This window comes from Ranitomeya variabilis, chromosome 8, assembly GCF_051348905.1.
Source record: "Ranitomeya variabilis isolate aRanVar5 chromosome 8, aRanVar5.hap1, whole genome shotgun sequence".
Taxonomy (NCBI): domain Eukaryota; kingdom Metazoa; phylum Chordata; class Amphibia; order Anura; family Dendrobatidae; genus Ranitomeya; species Ranitomeya variabilis.
The window spans coordinates 55,830,439-55,846,116 of NC_135239.1; the positions used below are offsets into that span (position 1 = coordinate 55,830,439).

Here is a 15,678-nt window from a genome sequence, read left to right on the forward strand (position 1 = left end):
ATTTAGGAAAACACGGTTTTAAATTGTGAACGGCAGGATAAAAACAGTGAACATAAATTATTGCAATAGTCTTTTGTGCAAGAATGGTGCAGAGACCGGGCTCGATATCTCCCATTCTCAGATCAAGGCAGACTGAGTAAATGCATAACAATTTATAATAGGATCATTTATTGGAGAAATAAATATGCACTTGACACTAGCCACAACTATATTAACCCCTTCCTATAACACATGTACATCAAATTGTCAGGCGCCGTCCAGGTGTATGGAACAGGCTCAGGTGGTGAGCGCTCTCCATGTACAGCAGATTCTGGCTGTGTTACACAGATTCAGTGCAGAAAATAATCTGCAGCATGTCAATTCTGTGCATTTTTGCCCTGCACTTTCTGTCATTGACTTCACTGGAATCAGTAAAAAAACGCACATTTTTGCAGCTGCATTGTTCCCGCCAATAGATGCAGAAATGGTTCAGAAATTTCACCCAACGTGTGCACACCCTTAAGTCGACGTTGTGTCAAAGGAGGAAACTAACTGTGGTGTTCCGATGGGCTGCTGAAGTTCCCCTGTCACCACCATTTTGGTACTTCTATGAAGCTCAGACGTTGGTTCGGCTTCATAGATCAGGACTTTCACCATATACTGTGATACAATATGCTTTAATTCTACCATTTAAACAAAAAAAAATGTGGTCATTCCCATTTCACATATCAAAAATATAAATAAAGGATATATTTGATACTGATGTGTCAGTAAATAAAGTAAGATCTATGAAAATCAAAAATTATTTTACCCATTCCCCATTCAATAAACTCTGTAGTGGAACAAAAGTCAAGTTACTAGAATTGCCATTTGTCACCTCATCTACAAATAAACACAAAAGGGAGGGAGAAAAAGCAGATTCTCAAAATAACCCTATATGACTATTGCTATGCAAATAGTGAATTCAGCATCACCAAATAGTAGCAGGCTGCGGATGTCAAATTCATTGATGAAAATCTCATCCTCAACACTGGCACTGTAATAAGCAGACAGACCCGAAAGTTATTGGAGTTATCTAAAAGATACCTTGCTTTTTTGACAGAGCAGCTGGGGCACTTTTGGGTCGTTGAGCAGTGCAAACGGCAAGTTTGTTTCCCTTCTTTTTCTGAAGTCCTGAATCATTGCCTCCATCAGCAGACTTTTTTGTCGAAGAACTACGAAAGTGAGAAGAAAGAAAACTAAACACAAAAATGTAGAATTTTCAGCGTATTTGTCACATTAAAATATTTTAATAACACTAGTACTATTGCCTTCATATTTTATAAAAAGAAGCTGTACTCATTTTCAAGTTAACATTAGTGAATAAGGTTTGGCCTTGCTCAAAAGTCAATGTTTTAGTATTGGTCCTCAAGGTCAGGAGGGAGGTGCAAGGTCCTAACGGTGAAGCTGAATGCATGGCATTACTATTTCTCAGGTGGACAGTATATCTGCTCTTTTCTTAGAATAGTAGACATCAGACAGAAAGTCATGGTCTCAAACTTATAAAAAAAAAACCTGAAAAGTTATCTCAACAGACCTGCTCGATTCCCGACTTTCCGCTTCAATAGTCTTGCGCTTGGCTGTGGTCCCATTGGAAATCCTAACAGTTGGCTTTGATTTTGTGCCTATTTAGAGACAAATGATACTGACGAGATTAGAAAGTTCAAATTGTCGCTTAGTTGGCATTTTTGCTTGGAAACAAAAGTATAAAGAATGCTAGAAAGAAATCATGTCAAATTGACAATACAAACAAAATGTGATCAAGCAGGAAGAGGTCAGAAACGCACTACCCAATTTTGCAAAAAAAAAAATTCAGGATAACTTGGACCTTAGTGTTTGAAACTCTTGATATTTCTTAGGAGTCCAGTGGGCGGTCCTAGTCAGTGACTCACAGTTATATCTGTATGCATGCTCAAGCAGGGGAGGGAAATTAGGAAATAAGGTACAAGCTACGCCAAATCTTAACACAAACTCATGCAAAAACCTGGTAAGCTTCACTTGTTCTGTAACTGTATTTTCATGGCGACAGGTCCCTTTAAAATGTCAGCCACAAAGCTATTATTGATCTATAAATTAACTGCGAACATCACCCTTTCTTTACATCTCCATAAAAAGCAGCATATCCTAGAAGATCACCTAGTGGCTGCAGCCAATCAGAGGCCTCAGAGATCAGATGACGGATGAATGAAGCGTCGTCCCGTCCTACCCCGATGGAGAGCACTGGAGCAGTCTGGGCTAAAGCCACAGGGATTAGAACTGGAAATATGTGCTCAATGTCACCACTGTAATAATGGCCAGTACAAGAAATTGTAATAACCAGTCCTAATATACATCACATTCCATAATCAGACCACACAAGAAGTATTTTATATGGTTTGTGTATCCATGTATGCGAGCAGACCGAGCTTATGGGGCAGGCAGAAGCAGGCAATCAATGCTTTTCAAGGGAAGGTCTCCACAAGACAATCCCTAGTTAAAGTGAATATGCCATCAGAAAATTATTTACGGTATATCAGGATTTTGTTAATTGTATATTTTTACATAGCACAATCTGCACGAAAAATAAAACTAGAAATCTTGCAGTTTTCACACTGGTTACTGGGGTTTTTGTTTAGACTCTAATTTCTTGTTTCAGGAATCCGCACATGTACATTAGCCACAATGACCCTATCTTTTGTACTGAAGCATCTAATGAGCATGTGCAAAAGTCATTGTGAAGAGGGGAAGCAGGGAAAGCTGAGATCTCGCCTATTGTGACTGGTGGATACTGTGTTGTCAGCTGTGGTCATTGTAATCCTGACTGTTGAAAAAGGTTACAGAAAAGACAAGAATTTTGAGTATAAATAAGACTTAGTGGCCACTGTGAAAATTGCAAGGATCCTAATTTATGTATTTATTTTTGTAAAGCACCACTGCAGCGGTTCTAGTGCTGGAGTGGTGCTTCTAATGTACAGTCCCTGAACCCGGTCTCATACTCACCCTCCGGCGTCTCCAGCTTTTTCCAGTGATGCTCCGCTCCTACAACGCCATCTTGTGACTAACTTTTGATTGGCTGGAAGGCACAAGTTACATCACAAGCTGTCAATGCAAGGCTACGAAAGCCAAAACAAGGCTTGTATTGAGCTGTGACACCAGGCTAGCTCCAGCAAACACTGGAGTGATCTGACAGGTCACAAGTTGCTGGAGACCAAGGGGAGCAGTGGTGATAACGTTGAAGACGGCAGTAGGAGAGAATAAAAGTAGGGTCAGGGACCTTATATTAGAAGCACCACTTCAGGGTAAGAAAAAAAACAAAAGCCCTGGAGTGGTGCTTTAATAAAACATTGTGCTATGAAAAAACATTGCAATTTTTTTTTTTTTTAAAGTACATGCAACAGAAAATCCTAATTTAAACAGGCAATTTGATGATCGTGTCTCTTTAAAATGAGTTCTTGGTTTTTAACAAATGTCCATGGGTCCAGCTTCCCCGGTAATCGGCAAGATATTGCTAGTTGCTGGCACAATAATGCGGAAGCTGAAGCGTCCTCTGGAGTGGGGGCTTCTCCATATGTTCCGTACTGCTGTGATTTACAGTTATACAGACTCGTACGAAGCTGAACTAGATGGACTCTGCTCAGCAGAATTCGATGGGTTCATGTAAAATTCCCTGTCCAATGGAAAAAAATCTGTCGCCCTCTGTCCACTGAGATAATCCTGCATGCTTAACCTAGTAAAGCATGCATGTCATCTCGTGCCATTCTGCTTGACAAATCAAGATATGTGAAAGCCAGGAACATTTTTTGTCTGAATGCAAAGTGCCAAATGCAAAGTTTGCTTGCCGTTTCTCATGGTTTGGATACACCCCCCCCCCTAATTACAAAATCAGATTGGACCTTACAAGGGTCCTGCTGCCTCAACAAACTTTACATAAATCAACAGTATAGGCCAATGAGAAACGTTATAATATAACAATATGTTAATCAGAGAAATCTGGTACTTTCTCCACTTATGAGCCACTTCTTCCCTCATTAGCTCACCAGCCACTTTTTACAAAAAACAAAACAAAAAAAATCACATTTGAACTGCCAGCACAGTGAAGTGTCAGGATACATCTCCTATTATCCTCTGTGGAGAGAGGAAGGGGCACGAAGAGTGAAGAGCACTCACTACGGAGACAGGCAGACACAAGGCAGAGAAACATGCACATTTTAGCTAATTAGCTGGGTTTCCGCGACATCATTATTGTGATGTGACGCACACGTGATGTCACGCCAGTGCGGCCCTGTCCTCTACCATACACCACAGGCTGAACAAAATGCTAGCCCCCCCCCGCCAAAAAATGAAATAAAGGGGGGGTCTCATGGCATTACAGATCTTAGGAATATTGTTGTTATCAGATATGCACATTGGTCTTTAATTTAGGGTTCAATCTCAGGTCAGTTTAAATGTCCATGGTGAGCTATTTTTAGAAGCTCTGGTTTTAACTGGTGTTTTGGCGCCCATTTCAAAGGATTTTTATTGGTGGTTATGGTTGTTGGGCAGATTTATTCTGCTATATATTTGCCAGCTTTTACCAGGGAACATCATTCCGCTGGAGAAGTGAAGAAAAGAAGAGACCCCTTTCCAGGATGGAAGAATTGCTGCAGCAGCTGATCTCCAGAGCCGGCGCTGAGGGCGGGGTTGACTGGCTAAGGAGCTGCCTCGCTATAGAACCTTATGCGGTAGCATCCGAAGCCGTCTCCCCCCCTCCCTTACCGGCATCCCAGGCTGAGTCCCCGTGTCAAGACGCTGCAGAGCCACCATTGGTCATCAGAGCTCCAGGCTCTCCGGCCCTGCCGTTACCTCAGGATGGACCGGGCCCGTCGCAGAGGACCAGACGCCGCTCTCAAGCGCCATCCAGGAAGCCTCGCGGTGCTGCATCCAGGAGATCTCGCAGCCCAGCGCGAGAGCTCACACAGCGTCCTCAGCCGTCGCCAGCCGCGTCATCAGTGAGCGTTGGCAGATCAGGGGTAAGATGCAGCCGTACAAGCGCTGCGGGAACCCCTCTGTCAGGCGCCCTGTCGGCGATGGCTGTGGCCTCCTCCAGCATCCCAGCTCCCGCACCGGATCGCGTGCTCCCGCAGCGTGAGGACTCCATCGGGTCAGGATCAGCTGGCTCGCACCGGCGCTCGCCCAACATGGAGGGCTGGAGTGCTGGCAACTCTTCTGGACGCAGCAGCGACGCCATCAGTAGGGGTGAGAACATTCATGTGCCCCTGTCTGTCTCGCACTCTGAATTTAAAAACATGATCAAGGATGTGGTTTCAGAGACACTGGGGGAGGTTTTTAAATCTCCTTCTCCCACAGTTGTCAGTTTTGACAACAGTCCTGGAATTTCCACATCCTCTACGCTAATTCCTCAAAATCACTTTAAAGAAGCTCTGACTTGTGAGCTTTCTCCCCTTGGTTTTCATCTCAGCTCAGCAACAAAGGAGCTGATTTGGAGTAACCAATACATTGATTTATTTTCTCTGCTTCCTCGCAGGGATCAGCCGGGTAGGTTGGAGAGGCGCGATGAAAAATCTGATTCGGATGACGTTAAACGTGGTCACATCAGATCTTTCAACAATTGGATACAGGCCTTTTCAATTTACTCGGCGGTCCTGGGCGAGAAATCACCCAATTTATGTAGTAAATTGTTTCAACACATTGACATAATTTTGGAGGCATACCGCAACTTTGGCGGTTTTGCCTGGATTAATTATGATGAATCTTTTAGGCAAAAGTTAGCTGTTCATCCTGACCTCTCCTGGGGTACGAAGGATGTGGGGCTTTGGATTAATCTGATGCTGCCTCAGAGACAGTCTTCAACTAAACAGGTGTCATCAGCCCTCCCTAAGAAGGGCGTCTGTTTTGCTTTTAATGACTCTGTCTGTAAGTGGAATACTAACTGCAGATTTCGACATGAGTGTTCATTTTGCGGAAATGCGCACTCTATGTCACGATGCTTTAAAAAGCAGTCCGCTCAGCAAACACTTTCCAGGGACAGCAATGCAAAAAGCCTCGACCCCAGTGAAGCTGGAAAGACTGGTGTACTGGCTAAACAAGTACCCAGATCTTCTGAGCAGTAAATTAATTTTTAACGGGTTTTCTAAAGGTTTTTTTGTGCCTTCTTTTAAAGGGATCGGTTGTAAGTTGTTAAGGAATCTTCCCTCTCTGGCGTTTAATCCCGAAATAGCTAGAGAAAAAATTTTTAGCGAGCTGGAACTTGGTAGGGTCGCAGGTCCTTTTACCTCCCCTCCTTTCCCAAATTTTCGTATTTCTCCGTTAGGTTTAGTACCCAAAAAAGATACGGGATCTTTCCGCCTGATTCACCACCTATCGTACCCCACTGGTTCATCTTTAAATGATGAGGTAGATAAAGACGTCTGTTCTGTTAGCTACTCATCATTTGATTTGGCCATAGACATGCTTAGGACTATGGGTAAGAACGCTCTTATGTCCAAATCGGACATTAAGTCGGCGTTTCGGTTATTACCTATAGATCCTAACGGTTTTAATTCATTAGGCTTTTATTTTGAAAACCAGTTTTTCTTTGACAAATGCCTCCCTATGGGTTTTTCCCTGTCTTGTTTTTACTTCGAGAGCTTCTCATCATTTTTGCATTGGATACTGGAATCTAATTCCCCCAACGTCAATATTTTGCATTATCTAGACGATTTTTTGTTTGTAGGCCCCCCTGAATCCTCAATTTGTTTAGATACACTTAATAGTTTTATTAAAATGTGCGAGTATTTTGGCGTTCCCATTGCCCATGAGAAAACCGTTTTTCCTTGTAATTGTATCGAGTTTTTAGGCGTTACGTTAGACTCGGTTAAAATGGAATCCAGACTCCCGCCGGACAAAATTGTAAAATTATCCACTGCACTAAATAATTGTCTTACCAAAAAGAAGGTGATCTTAAAGGATCTTCAATCTTTACTCGGCCTACTAAATGTTGCTTTGCGTATTATTCCAATCGGTCGAGTCTTTTCTAGACGGCTTTATGATGCTACCAAAGGATTAACGTCTCCTACTTCTCATATCAGAATTTCTTCTGAGATGAAGGAGGATGTAAAAATTTGGTTAGAATTTCTTTCAGATTTTAACGGAAAGTCTTGCTGGCAAACTGCTTTTATTTCTGCTGACTCAATCCCCTTCTCTGTTTCAGTGAATTCCACTTCCGGCTGTGGTGTTCTTTTGTCACATCATTGGTGTTATGTTCAGTGGCCATCTCATTGGTTGGATTCTCATATCACAAATAATGAGATGGTGCTGGAACTCTTTGCAATTTTTTTGGGGCTCTATTTATGGGGCTCTTTGATTCAAAACTCCAGGATTAGCATCTTTTCATTGAATCAAGGAGTACTTCTCTCCATAAACACCCTGTCCTCTAAAAATAAATGTGCTTCTTTGATTATAAGACAGTTGGTTTTAACATGCCTAAAATTTAATATTTGGATCAAAGCGAAACAAGGTGTGAGTGCATGGGCTTCAGTGGCGGGTTCACTGTGCAAACATGAGCGGTCAATTTTTTGCTTACAGGTACCCAACGCAGATTTGGAGCCAACTCCTTGCCCGCAGTCAATTTGGGAGCTGATTTCGATTTGATTCTTCAGTGTATTAGGAATTCCCTCTCTGCTAGATCATGGGCCGATTATTCGGCCGCGTGGCTTAGATGGGTGAATTTTTGCGCCCTTCATAACTTAAATTGTAATGTATCCAATGCCTTATCCGGCCTGCAGTTTGCAGTATCTCTGTCTGAATCAGGCCTCTCCCACTCAGCTATAGCTAAATCCATTGCAGGGGTATCGTTTTTTCTAAAATTAAGGGGTAACCCCCCGCTAACTAGTTTTTTTCCCTTAAAACAATTTTTGAAGGGCTTGAAGAGATCTAACTTTAAACCAGATTCAAGACGCCCGATCTCTTTCCAGCTTTTGAAGGAATTATGCTTAGCGCTCCCTGATGTTTGTAGTTCTAGAGAGGAGAGCCTTTTATTTTATTCAATATTCACACTCACATTTTTCGGTGCCTTGCGGGTTGGCGAGGTAGTCTCAACTAAAAAATCGGAACCTTCTGGTCTGTTCAGGTCTGATGTCAGAGTTGATAATTCTCAAGTAGTTTTATTTATTAGACAATCAAAAACAGACCAGATGGGCAGAGGTTCTAGGTTAATTATTAACTCTTTCCCTGAGCCGTTAATCTGCCCAGTATCTAGTTTAAGGCGTTGGCTTACTATTAGGCCAGATATTTCAGGCCCGTTATTTATTCATTTGGATGGTTTACCTGTAACTATATTTCAATTCAATGCAGTTCTAAAAAAATGCTTATGTTCTTTGAATTACCAACACCTTAGGATCACTTCCCATTCTTTCCGTATAGGAGCTGCTACCGAAGCAGCCAGATCAGGCTTAGAGGATGCTTCAATACAGAAATTGGGTAGATGGGAATCTAATAGATTCAAATTGTATGTTCGCCACGAACTTTACGATTACTAATTATCTATTTATTTTTCAGGTCCATTCATAGTGTGGATTATTGGACACTCGTATATTTTTTGGGCAGAGAAGAGGGCCAGGCAGAGAGTTTATACTGAGAATTTATCATTTAATTCTTCTCAAGTTCAGATCTTCTGGCACAGTGTTCGGGGCATGAAATGGTCAAATTTTTGTTTTGAGTTTAGAAAATGTATTAACATGTTTCCTTTTCCAGATTTAGTGATTTTTCATCTGTCCGGTAACGATCTGGGCAAAATGAGAACTTTAGATTTATTAGCTTTTATGAGGTCTGATATTTGCAGCATTAGACAGTCTTTTCCGTCTGTTGGTCTTGTTTTTTCTGAAATTGTCCCCAGAATTTTATGGTCTGATTCTAAGTTTTTATTTTTGGATAAGATTCGTAAAAGAATTAATAGGAGTATGAGTAAATTTTTACCATTAATTGGCGGTTTTTCTTTTCGTCATGAGGATTTAGAAGGGTTTTTACCAGGACTTTTTCGGAATGATTTGGTCCATTTATCAGTTATTGGATTGGATATTTTTAACTTAAATTTACAATCAATGGTTGAAAAGTGGCTGTGTGGTTATGGGGGGGGCCTCGCCTCTTTGAGGCTTGGCTCTTGGGAAAATCGCCCATTGGTATGGGCGGATTGGATTTGGTATTTTTATGGAAATATGGAAGTTGTGATTACATTATTTATTTTGTTTGTAACTGGTTTAACCCTAAATAAACATCACGGCCATTTTTCTTCCACTCAATAAATTCTGTGTTGTGTTTTTATTTATTATTTAAGGAATAGATCTTGTAATGCCATGCTAGCCCCCCCCCGCCAAAAAATGAAATAAAGGGGGGGTCTCATGGCATTACAGATCTTAGGAATATTGTTGTTATCAGATATGCACATTGGTCTTTAATTTAGGGTTCAATCTCAGGTCAGTTTAAATGTCCATGGTGAGCTATTTTTAGAAGCTCTGGTTTTAACTGGTGTTTTTGGCGCCCATTTCAAAGGATTTTTATTGGTGGTTATGGTTGTTGGGCAGATTTATTCTGCTATATATTTGCCAGCTTTTACCAGGGAACATCATTCCGCTGGAGCAGTGAAGAAAAGAAGAGCCCACCCTCCCTCCCCTTTTCTTTGTTAAGTCCCCGTCGTGATGTTCTTGTTTGTGGGAAAATCGCCCATTGGTATGGGCGGATTGGATTTGGTATTTTTATGGAAATATGGAAGTTGTGATTACATTATTTATTTTGTTTGTAACTGGTTTAACCCTAAATAAACATCACGGCCATTTTTCTTCCACTCAATAAATTCTGTGTTGTGTTTTTATTTATTATTTAAGGAATAGATCTTGTAATGCCATGGCTTTACGGGTGAAGGCCAATGGGAATCCCTACAAAAGAGTACCCTACTAAAGAGAAACATTACAAAAACAGAATCAATGTCAAAGCTTAGAACATTCTCCGAGAAGTTTCCATGGACAGATGAAAACATACATACCATTGTTATGCTTGTAGATAATTAAATGAAGGCTATAGAGAAGAGCAATCTGTAGTTATAGTGAAACATGGTAGGGGATCCATAACGTTGTAGGGCTGTTGTGCTGTCTCTGAGGCTTGTGGCATTTAACATGTTATCCGAACAATGAAATCAGAAGATTATCAGAGCATTTCAAAGCGTGTGCTCCCAAATAAGAGAATACCAAGTATAAATGGAACAAAAATCGGTCCCACAGCAGAATAATGACCCAAAGCGCATGTCCAAAACATCATAAGAGTGATTAAGAAGGAAAAAAAGAAAAAGAAAAAAAAAGGAGGCCTTATGTCAATTCAAATGGAAAAATCTTTGGAGAAAGCAGAGATCTGTTTGTGGGAAAAGGAATATTGCAAATATTCAATAGCTTCAGAGAACTGCACTGAATGAGTGGATGAAACTCCAATCAGACAGGTGCACGAGGCTCAAAGATGGCTACAAAAAGGTCTGTAGGCTGCAATGGTTGTCAAAGGTTTCCAAACACCCCGTATTTGTGTGGGTTTCCTCAAGGTTCTTCAGGTTTCCTCTCACACTCCAAAGGCATACTCATAGGGAATCTAGATTGTGAGCCCCAATGGGGACAGTGATGATCATGTATACAAAGCGCAGGAAAGTTAATGGCACCATATAAGCGAGTAAAAAAAATAAATAAATCTACCAAGTATAAGTGAAGGGTGCCTTTAATTATGTCCATGTCAATTGGTTTAATCATGCATGTAGTAATTTCAGAAGACAGGTCAACTTTTCTATTGAATGTACTTGGACATATTAAAATATTCTAATACTACACAGGTTGTTCTATAGCCACTAACTACTGAAGATATTTTTTTTTTATTAAAGTAAAAAAAGCCAGTAATAAAAAAGTAAATTTCAGTTCTTCGATACAAAAAGTGAAACACATATATAGAGCCATTACAAATAGAGTGATCTATTTCAAGTGTTTATTTCTGTTAATGTTGATTATTATGGCTTACAGCCAATGAAAACCCCAAAGTCTTCTCAGTAAATTAGAATAATTAAACACCTGCAAAGGTTTCCTAAGCATTTAAAAAGGTCCCTTAGTCTGTTTCATTAGCTCCACAATCATGGGGAAGACTGCTGACTTGACAGATGTCCAGAAGGCAGTCATTGTCACACTCCACAAGGAGGGGAAGCCACAAAAGGTCATTGCTAAAGAAGCTGGTGTGGAGGAACGGGGTCAGTGGGTGCTCTCGTCCGCTTGCCCTTTAGCAAGACTGCATGGACCAGGGCTCATACCACTGAACGTCCGCTCTATCTCCCGATGGGCAATACACTACACAGACAACACAGGGTTAAGGTAAAACAGTGTGGCAATACTTTATTGAACCACAACACACAATAGCAAATGGAACAATCTAAGCAATTACCCCAATATAATGCACATTACAGGGCCTCACCCTTCCGCTGACTCGCCGAGATAATGGTATATGTTATATCAGAGCTCCCAGGGTCGCTATTCCACCTGTGATACACACACAAAGAAGAGATAATGACAAGGGTAGGGAGATGACCAAGAACTGTCCATAGAGTCCATACAAGGTCCAAAGCCAGTTGACTTGATCATCACCACCTGGCTTATCTGAACATCTCCATGGAACCAGGCGTCCAGCGGGTCCCAACCCTGGCTTTCTCCAAACATCCATGGTTCAGAGATGGTCACCGGATCAGATCTGTGTCCTTCCAACTGGAGCCTAAAACCCCTAGGTTGTTTCCTATAGAATCATAGATCAGTGTCCCTCGTGATGGTGCCATGATGAATTGGCTGCAGTCTCTTGTCTGTTGGGTGGTTTGCAGAATGTCTGGCTGGTAGCTCTGTGTTACTTCAGACTCTCAGGATGTGATCTCTGAGTCTTTTTATACCCAAGACATGTAAGCTATTTTTAGAATTACCCAGGGTCCTTCAGTCCAACATCAAGATAAGGTAAACAATAGTGATGGGATCAAGTAGCACTATTAGGGTATGTGCACACGTTCAGGTTTTTTCGCGCTTTTTTTGCGATAAAAACGTTGTAAAAACTCATGCATTATGCATCCTATCATTTAGAATGCATTCTGCAATTTTTGTGCACATGATGTGTTTTTTTCAGCGAAAAAAACGCATCGCGGGAAAAAAAGCAGCATGTTAATTAATTTTGCGGTTTTTTCGCGTTTTTCTCGCTATTCTATGCATTGGGAAAAAACGCAGAAAAAACGCATCAAAAACGCGGTAAAATCGCATGCGGATTTCTGGCAGAAATGTCCGGTTTTTGTCAGGAAAATTTCTGCCAGAAATCCTGACTTGTGCACATAGCCTTAGCATATCAGCACACATCAATAAACAAAGCTTAACACACCCTATGTACAGTCACTATTACAGACTTACACAGTATCCTACTATATAATTGTCTAAGGGGTACTTCCGTCTGTCTGTCCCGGATATTCATTGGTCGCGGCCTCTGTCTGTCATGGAATCCAAGTCGCTGATTGGTCGCCGCAAAACAGCCACGACCAATCAGCGACGGCCCAGTCCTTTGATCCGTCACGTAGCCGTAGTATTTACGCCATTTGCGCTGATCGTCGTCGTGAATAGAGCACTTACGTTTGCAGCTATGTATCCGGCCAGCGCTGCTGCGCAACTTTCGTGACGCCGGTTCTCCTTGGCGGGCCCTGTGTCGGATGGGTTGGAAAGCGGCCACCGGTGGTGCACCCTTGGCGTGAGGATGACGGCTTCTCCTCACCAAGGAGCTCCCCCCTGCTGCTTACATGTGCGCCGGACACTTAATAGGCACCGAGTACGGAGAGAAATACGGGGGCCTGGAGAGCAGCCCCGAACCGGCGCCATTTTCTGGCAGAGGAGGCCCGGGGGGTGGGCCTATGTGTGGGTGAGATTACATGGAGAGATGGCGCAGCGCGTGCACGGCGGTGTAAATAATGTGCGGACACTGCAGGGAGGAGGCAGTGTATACCGGCCATTATCTGTACTGTATAGGGGAGGGGTGTATATATGTATACATAGTGTGTATATATAATATATACCTGGTGTAATGTATAGCAGCCACATGGTATATACCACAGGCCACATAGTACTCCTATATACTACGTGGCCTGTGCTATATACTATGTGGCTGCTATATACATACATATTCTAGAATACCCGATGCATTAGAATCGGGCCACCATCTAGTGTTAGATAGTGTATCAGTTGGCAAGTCAGTCTTCTTGTGACCCACCAGACATAAACACTTAAATTCACAAGCCAATATAAAGCCAGTTCTTTTGGTTTGCAAAAACATGGTTGTCTGGGAAATTAAGATACAATCTGGTTTCTTCACAGCTGGCTGTTCACAGAGTGCTGTATCCAAGCATATTAATGTAAAGTTGAGTGGAAGGAAAAAGTGTGGTAGAGAAAGGTGCACAGACAACCGGGATAACCGCAGCCTTGAAAGGATTGTTAAGAAAAGGCCATTCAAAAATTTGGGGGAGATTCACCAGGAGTGGACTGCTGCTGGAGTCATTGCTTCAAGAGCCACCACACACAGATGTATCCAGGACATGAGCTACAAGTGTCGCATTCCTTGTGTTATGCCACTCATGACCAATAGACAACGCCAGAAGCGTCTTACCTGGGCCAAGGAGAAAAAGAACTGAACTGTTGCTCAGTGGTCAAAGGTGTTGTTTTCAGATGAAAGTAAATTTTGCATTTCATTTGGAAATCAAGGTCCCAGAGTCTGAAGGAAGAGTGGAGAGGCCACAATCCAAGCTGCTGGAGGTCTAGTGTGAAGTTTCCACAATCAGTGATGGTTTCGGGAGCCATGTCATCGGCTGGTGTAGGTCCACTGTGTTTTATCAAGACCAAAGTCAGAGCAGACACACCAGACTCAACAATGCAGATGAGCTGAAGGCTGCTATCAAAGCAACCTGGGCTTCCATAACACCTCAGCAATGCCACAGGCTGATCCCCCTCCATGCCACGCTACATTGATGCATAAGGAGTCCTGATCAAGTATTGAGAGCATTTACTGAACATACATTACAGCAGGCCAACATTTCAGATTTTAAAATCATTTTTCAAGCTGGTGTTATAAAGTATTCTAATTTACTGAGATTGACTTTTGGGTTTTCATTGGCTGTAAGCCATAATCATCAACATTAACAGAAATAAACACTTGAAATTGATCACTCGGTTTGTAATGACTATATAATATACAAGTTTCACTTTTTTCTTTTTTCTTTTTTTTTAACTTTTTGATGACATTCTAATTCTGTGCGAAGCACCTTTATAAGCGATGTAACATTATTATAATAATACAGTTAAATAACCATTTCTCAGCGCTGAGACAACCTGGCACACATATTGGTTTGGCTAAAAAAATAAATAAATAAAAAAAATAGAGAGCTAATGTCTGAAAAGTTGTGAATGTAGACTGACTGATACAGGCTGTGCCTCAGGATCTGTACAAGATAAGTAATGTATTTTCAAACATACAAAACTTTTATGTCGATCAATTCTAGATATAAAGTGGTATTCAGAGGAGAACCTATTCTTCATGCGTGTCTGAAAATTATTAGGGAATCAATCCAACAATTTAGCATCCAACTGTGAGACAATTCTAACAAGGCACCATTTATCTCCATCATTGAAACACTAGAGAATCTTGAATCTCTCAAGATGGTTACAAAGGATGAGTCAAGACAATTATCAAGACAATAGGACACTCTAGGCTGCGAGATCGACCAAAATTTACATAATGCCTATGAGCAGGATTTGTTTGCTTCTGAGCAATCATAATGATCAACTAGTTTAAGTTCACACAAAAAAACTTGTTACATAAAATGGTCATAAAAAAAAGTTTGTTAACCATTAAATAAAATATGCAGCTATAATCCTGCAAAAATTATGTTGTGTAGAATTACAGTTCGGATGAAAGAATGTAAAGATATTTGCAACTATTCTTAAACTATTAATCATCTGTTTGGGTTTTGAAAAATAACTTTGTAAATGGGCCTTAAAGAGAACCTGTCAGCAGGAATATCCGTGTTAAACTAAAAGGTATTGGCAGAATGGCGCTGTCACACTGATTTAATACATACCTTAGTGTAAAAATCTAGCGCCTGGTTTTCGTTAAATCATGATACATTTTGGGTTTCCTCATCTCTTCGGGGCAGGACTATGGGTAGATTCTTCACCTCGGTTCTATACATCTTCGTCATTTAAATTTGGGGTTGGGGCCGTCCTAGATGTGGTCAGCGTGCTCACAGATTCAGCTGGTGGTGGTGCCTTCATGAAAATGGCGGTGGTGCATGCGCAGATTGACCTCCAGCAGTCTTCAGGAAAATGGCGGTGGAAGGGGTCACATATGCAGAATGAGATCTCTGCTCGTCATTGAGCAGAGATCTCATTCTGCGCTTGTGCCACAAGGCAACAAGCGGTCAATCTGCACATGTGCCACCGCCATTTTCATGAAGACCACCAGCAGTTGAATCTGCGAGAGCGCCGCCCACAGCTAAAACGGCGTCAGACCAAAATTTAAACGATGGAGCTAATGAATACAACCGAGGGGCCATGGCTAAGCCCTCTGAGCCCAAAACCCTACCCACAGTCCCACCCCAGATCATGAAGAGATGAGGAAACC

At 41.7% G+C, this 15,678-nt stretch overlaps 1 protein-coding gene across 2 annotated transcripts in view; it reads right to left on the reverse strand.

The window, feature by feature from the left end:
- The window catches only part of BTBD8 (BTB domain containing 8), a 106,228-nt gene that overhangs the window by 13,373 nt on the left and 77,177 nt on the right, over positions 1–15,678 (reverse strand). For both annotated transcript variants that reach the window (XM_077278582.1, XM_077278583.1), the window contains exons 16-17: positions 1,556–1,643; positions 1,066–1,193 (exon numbers count right to left, since the gene is read on the reverse strand). In XM_077278582.1, coding sequence (XP_077134697.1) covers positions 1,066–1,193; positions 1,556–1,643 — 216 coding nt within the window. The remainder of the gene's footprint in view (positions 1–1,065; positions 1,194–1,555; positions 1,644–15,678) is intronic.